Source organism: Arachis ipaensis, chromosome B06 (assembly GCF_000816755.2).
Source record: "Arachis ipaensis cultivar K30076 chromosome B06, Araip1.1, whole genome shotgun sequence".
Classification (NCBI taxonomy): Eukaryota; Viridiplantae; Streptophyta; class Magnoliopsida; order Fabales; family Fabaceae; genus Arachis; species Arachis ipaensis.
The window spans coordinates 101688903-101695999 of record NC_029790.2 but is presented as its reverse complement, the minus strand read 5'-3'; the positions used below and the strand labels follow the sequence as shown (position 1 = coordinate 101695999).

At 36.7% G+C, this 7097-nt stretch overlaps 1 protein-coding gene across 1 annotated transcript; it reads left to right on the top strand.

Annotated features, from left to right (window-relative positions):
* On the top strand, positions 262–3648 carry LOC107647145 (protein FAR1-RELATED SEQUENCE 5-like). Its single transcript, XM_016351263.1, has 3 exons — positions 262–430; positions 2798–2900; positions 2970–3648. The coding sequence occupies exons 1-3, from the start codon at positions 262–264 to the stop codon at positions 3646–3648; spliced, it is 951 nt and encodes a 316-aa protein (XP_016206749.1).

Genomic DNA, 7097 nt, shown 5'->3' with positions numbered 1-7097 from the left:
AAAAAAAAATTGAAAGATACAGTTAGGGTTCCAACTTCAAATAGAGGACTTAGTCTAAGGGTGGTGTAGTGAGTCAGATGAAGTGGTTGTTGTTGAAGGCTCTTGACCTCCTTGTGTGGCCGGCGGTCGTCTGGTGAAATCCAGGACAATCGTTTTGGGTCGTTGGCATGACACCTGTTAAGCATTGATCGGAGAAGGTGATTTGCATGAATTCTTCGATCAAGGTGTCGGAAGTGGGGGCTATATCATGGGTGGCGTTGAATGGAGCTTTTCGGAGGTGAAATCGGGAAACAAGCGTCGTGGGTCGTTGGCGTCCCACCTGTTAGGCACAGATTGAAAAAGGTTGTGCGCGTGGATTTGAACATAATGTGTCAGGAGCAGGTTGGTGCAACGGGTATATCAGTGGCATTGGCAGTCACTACATTCATAGGTATGTTATCATCCTTTTTCCATTTTCCCCTGCCATTCTTGTTGAGCCCTCTATTTTTGTTGTTAGTATGTTGAATAAGTATGGATCTTAGAAGCATGTTACTTGGCCATTTTTAGATTATTATTGAAACTTCAATGAAAGTGCCCATTTCTTTTGGTTTCCAACATGGATAAATTCAATAGAGTACCAAGATATGTCATGTAATTGTAGGAAAAGTTTAACAATAATGTGTGTATATTTTTCAGCATTCATAAATCGAATTTTTTCCTCACTTTGTTCCTATCTTTTGAAAGTATTATTGGTTAGGTTGGTTAGCTTGTTGCTGTCGGGAAGATGCATGTATCATACCATTTACTTATATGGCTCATGCCTTTACATTAGTTGTTTAGAGAGAGTCATTAGCCATAAAAAGTTTTCGTTTTAGAAACTTTTGTTGGAAGGGTCGAAAGAGATTTGAGTACTTCTCCACAAATGCCACTACAAGCTATGATCTTACGTATCTATTTGAGTTTTTCTTATTTTATTTTATTTCAATTTCAAATTATTTTCGCACAAAATAAACCTTTTACTTTTTATGTTCTTTCTCTCCTTTTGTTGGAAGTGTTGAAGGAGATTTGAGTATTTTTCCACAAATGCCACTGCAAGCTATGATCTAATGTATCTATCTGAATATTTTTAGTTTCTTTTATTTTGAATTCCAATTTTTTCGCACAACTCAGACCTTACTTATTTTCGAGTTATGCTTTAGTTTTAACAGTACTCTTTCTTTTTCGATATCCTGGGTTCTAATAAACCCATGTTTATCTTCTTTCTCTCATTTTTTTGTTGAAAGGGTTGAAGAAGATTTGAGTATTTCTCCACAATATGAATATTAATTTTTTAATTTTAGAATAAGAAACTAAAGATAGTAATAATATAGAGTCTTTGTCAGCCTCCAAAAGAAAAGTGTAAAACATAATATAGCACAAAAGATAGATGTACAAGCAGAAGTAGAGTTCCCACAATTTATAAAGCAAGGAAAACAATGTTAACATCATATCCAAAATTGTAGAGCACAAGCTAAAAATAATAACTAGAGACCATCATAACAGTATTAAGGATATATGTCTTCTATATGTGAGGAAAGCTATAATTGAAACCTCATCATAAGTTAGAAGAACATCAATCATTTTGAGAAATTGGTCAAGAACTCTTTGTTGTTCCGTAGTCCTAGTGGTTCAGGATCAAAGAATCTTGATGTGCTAACATCAACAGCATAGTCCACTGCTGAGATCACTAAACTAGGAGAGAGCTCATCAAAGCCATATCTAGAACAAAACCTTTGAATTACTGATAGCTAGTTTTACTTCTCTACTTAGTGTGATCATCTAATGAAATGCAGGTTCCTTGCTAAAATATGCTCGACTAATATATAAAAGGTGTTGACTTAGGCCCTTTGAAAACGAATGTTTAAGAATAAATAAAAGCATTAGAAGTAATTAAAGTTTACCTCCAAAATTGTAATGTATCAATAAGAACCCAGCATAGTACTCAAATACACACTCCTGTTTATCTTCTTTTTCTCGTTTTGTTGGAAGAGTTAAAGGAGAGTTGAGTACTTTTTCACAAATGCCACAGCAAGCTATGTCTAATGTATATATTTTAATTTTTCTTATTTTAGTTTATTTCGATTTTCAATTTTTTTTCGCAAAGAATAAATCTTTTACTTTCAAGTTATGCTTTAGTTCTACTAGTAATCTTTCTTGTCTGATATCCTGGGTTCAAATTAACTCCCTGTTTATCTTTTTTTGTTGGAAGGGTCGAAGGAGATTTGAAGACTTATCCATAAATGCCACAGCAAGCTATGATCTAATGTATCTATTTGAGCTTTCTTTATTTTATTTTATTTTGATTTTCAATTTTTTCGCACAAAATTAACGTTTTACTTTTGAATTATGCTTTAGTTCTACTAGTACTCTTTCTTCTGCAATATCTGAGTTCAAATAAATCTTCCTATTTATCTTCTTTCTCTCCTTCTTCTTGTGGAAGGGTTGGGGTACCAGACCCATCACAAGAATTGATGAGGCAAATAAAAGACATGTACCTTTCTTTGTTGAATTTATTCCCTTATGTATAAAGTTGTTGCTTTTTGTATAATTAGTCCTACAGGTATTAAAGGCTTTATATTATCTTCAAAGCATTAGGAAAGCCGATTAGTACTCTGTTATTTTTCTGATTTAGTTTGAAGAGAATTGAAATTCTCATGAGAATTGAATATTATACTTTTTTGAATTGGCATCCATGTTGTGAATCAAATGTTGGAGTTTTATGTTATCTTCGGTGTTGTCAGTGTGTTTAATTTTGAATTGTGTAATGCTGGTACTTAAGAACACCTTGGAATGGATAGTGGGAGCGAAGGGAACTCAAACTTTTCGGGTCAATGGACTGATGGATGGAGTAGTGACTCCGACGAGGAAGAGGTCTGGAAGGGGTTAGATTCACCATCATGAGTGAGCAAGGAAAGAGAGCCGGTAAAGAGAGTTGATGTATCTCGTTTAAGGGACGAGGGTGGCACAGTGCCTTCATCGGAGTCACTAAGTGGTTCAGGCGATCAAATAAGTGATTATGTGAAAACTTCCATGCTTTCAAACGTGGTTGCATTGGATGATGCCGAATTTCATGGGGTTGAAGAGGCTTATGCAATATATGTGGTGTATGAAAAGGCGACTGGATTTGCTATTCGAAAAAGTGATTCCATTAAAGATGATGAAGGCAATGTTGTGAGGAAATTTTTCTATTGCAATCGACACGGCTTGCGGGAGAAGAAGCATTATGAAAAGGTGGATAGGAAGAGGGCACATAAGACAGAGATTACGACCAACTGCAATGCGAAGTTCGTTGTGTTCTTAGACAAACAGAGTGGCAAGTGGAGGATGAAGACCTTTGTTCAAGATCACAATCATGATTTGGCATTGCCTGCTTTAACTAATGTCATGCTAGCCCACTGCAACATCAATGAAGGTGATAAAGCCCACATTCATAGCATGCATGAAGCAGGATTCCAAACCAGTCAGATCAAGGGGATCTTTCCATATCTGTCCGGTGGTTATCGAAACGTGCACTTCATAAAGAAGGACTTTTACAACTATATCGATGATGTACGTCACTCTCGGATCGTTCAGCGAGATGCACAGCAGCAATCATTTATCTTAAGGGGAAAACTGAGGTGGATCCATTAGCTGTTGTGATGTACACATATTGTCCCGAAAACCACCTTAGTCACCTGTTTTGGTCGGACGGGGCAATGCAGTATGACTATGAGTGCTTTGGGGATGTGTTGGCCTTTGATTCGACATATAGGAAGAATCTATATAACCGGCCTTTGGTAATATTTTCTGGCACTAATCACCATCGACAGACAATAATTTTTGGTTTCGGGTTGCTGGAGGACGAGAAAATTCCATCTTATAAATGGCTGCTAGGTATTTTCCTTGAAGTAATGCATCAAAAATAGCCCAAAGTTGTGGTTACAGACAGAGATGAGTCAATGAAGGAGGCTATTAGGGCAGAATTCCCTAATGCCACACATCGACTTTACACCTGGCACCTAGCGCGAAATGCTGTTTTAAATATCAAGGATAATGATTTTTGTGCTGCATTTAAGACTGTTGTGTATGGTCATTTTGAGGTGGAGGAGTTTGACCAGTATTGGGTAGACATGTTGCTGCCTTTGTGTTAGAGGAGAACGAATGGATTTGGACAACGTACGAAAGAGGGTACATTGGGCGAATGTGTATTTATGCGACAAGTTTTGTGCTGGGTTGAGAATGACATCAAGATGAGAGGGTATTAATGCATCAGTTAAAAGGCTTATCAAGTCCTCGAATTGCTTGTTGGAGTTGGTGGAGAATCTTGAGTGTGTAGTTAAGGACTACAGGAACAATGAGTTTATTGCGGACTACAAATCTCTATATTCGGAAACGGTCATGACTATAGCACTGGAATCAATTGAACGGGCCATGTCACAAATCTACACCAAAGAGATATTCTTCGAGGTTAAAAAACATATCGAATGTGTGGCTGCCTTGATAGTTCATGTTTAGAAAGTTTCGAAAACCCCATTGGGTTTACTCTGTACTCTATTAAAGCAACTCTGAGAGGTATGAGTGTTCCTGCAAACTTTGGAACAGCATAGGGATTCCATGCAGCTATATCATCTTTGTTTTGAAAGAGCTAGAGAATGATGTGTTGCCGATGGGGTTGGTGTTGAAAAGGTGGTGCAAAGATGCTAAGTCTAGATCATTCCACGACTCTGATGGAGGTTTGGATCATAATAGAGCATTTCGGAGATGGTATGGTTCGTTGTGGACTGCTTGCCTCCCTATGTGTTTGTTAGCAGCCCAACAGCCTACTATGTATGAGTACGCTGCTGTAAAGATAGCGCAGCTATTAAAAGAGGTTGAAGCAGAAGTTTCAAAGGGTAACAGTTCAACTTTCAAGCAAGCTACTACAGATGGTTGCGATATTTTGGATCCAAAGATTATCAAGTCAAAAGGTGCACCGTGGTCAAGTGGCAATGGCAAAATGGGTAGGTGGTGCAGGCGCCGCCACGGTTTTGGACATGGCCGACGGAATTGCACAGCAAACAAAGACGACATATCTGATGAGGTTAGTGTTAAATTCAAAGTTGTTAATTTCATTAGTGTTAGTGTTACGGCCTGTGAATTTACTATTTCATTTTTGCATTACTGAGTACAGAAGAAATCTGTGTCATAACTTGTTGTGCAGCCATCAGGGTCAGGTTTGGGACAAAGTCAGCATGGCGGGAAAAGATATTGCCGTGCCAAAAAATTGTGGGGTTAGCCAGGACAACATTTTTGCATGATTAGGGAGCTTCAAAAATTAACAACTAAACAAAGAAAAGGCATTCGGTGGCCTCAAAATTTCAGCATGAGTCAAAGTCCAAACACACAATTGTCATTCAAGATAACGTAAGTGTATTTGTTTTTACGGGTACTGAGGAAAAGACTTGTATATGTTGAACATTTATTTTGAAGTTGAAGAGGTATTTTGTCTTTTTGATAGCTATGGCGTATGTGGTTCGATTCTTCGAAACAGTTTCGGAGAATTTACAAATGCTAAGTGTGGGCATATCTTGTAAAATTCTCATGTTCTCAAACCTTACTTATTTGGGTTAAGCTAATTAGAAGGTTTATTATTTTAATTATTTCCTCCCATGTTTAGTCGAATTAGACCATAATTATGGTTAATTTTATTTAGTATCTTGGTATAGTTTTCATTGTCACAGTTTGAGTTAGGGCATGGTGAAAAGCATGTCTTGCATGGTGAAAGTATTTTCTAATTGATAAAAATTAGACGAAGTTCATCTAAATTAGGGGCATGTCAATGAATTTATAAAAAAAATTGAATTCCAATGTTATTTTTAATATAAACATAATTTCTCGGGTTAGAATATATTTTGTTAAGAATAATATTTACAGTTCAAGATATTATTCTTCTATATTTGTCATGTTATTTCACTTTTGGACAAAAATATAATTAAACTTGATGCAAATTAGTTACAAAACAAAGATACGGGACTTTTGGAAGAAAAATTGTAAATAGGTCTTTTTGATTTATTTGTGAATGATAAATTCATTTCGAGTTGGGTTGGCCATTTGGCATGTTTAAATTATGCACGTTTAATGCGTAACATGTTATTGCTATTTCAATGAAATTAATCTATTAGCTTCGTGCCCCTAAGGGTTTGTATTCAGCTGAAATGATTTTTTATGTTTTCATCCAACCATATTGTGGCCTGCTTCAACAGTTTGGATTTAAATACCTCACAATTGGGTATGGCATACTCCAACGAGTGAAAACGATCTGTGTGCCAACAAGACTACTACTCCTCCTCTTCCATCTTCGAAAGTGAAAACTAGCAACAACAACAACAACAACAACAACAACAACAACAAGAATGGTGGTGTGAAAAGGTTGTGAGATTCTACCTTGTTAATGTCATCCTTGGTGAAGATTCTTGATGAGTGGATAATTTATACGCTTTTTGGCATTGTTTTTAGTATGTTTTTAGTATATTTTAGTTAGTTTTAATTATGTTTTTATTAGTTTTTATTCAAAAATCACATTTCTGGACTTTAATATGAGTTTGTGTTTTTTTCTGTGATTTCAGGTATTTTCTGGCTAAAATTGAGGGACCTGAGCAAAAATCAGATTCAGAGGCTGAAGAAAGATTGCAGATGTTGTTGGATTCTGACCCTTCTGCTCTCAATTGCGTTGGAAAGTAGACATCCTGGGCTTTCCAGCAATATATAATAGTCCATACTTTTTCCGAATTTTGATGATGCAAACTGGCGTTTGAACACTAACTTTCTACCCTATTCTGGCGTTAAATGCCAGAACTGGCATAAAAGCTGGCGTTTAACTCCAAGAAAAGTCTCTACATGTGAAAGCTTCAATGCTCAGCCCAAGCACACACCAAGTGGGCCCCGGAAGTGGATTTCTACACTAACTATTCTAGCTTACTCATTTTCTGTAACCCTAGGTCACTAGTTCATTATAAAAACTACTTTTAGAGATTTATTTTGTACCTCATGACAATTTACATTCGAACTTGTATCTTCTACGGCATGAGTCTCTAAACCCCATGGTTGGGGGTAAGGAGCTC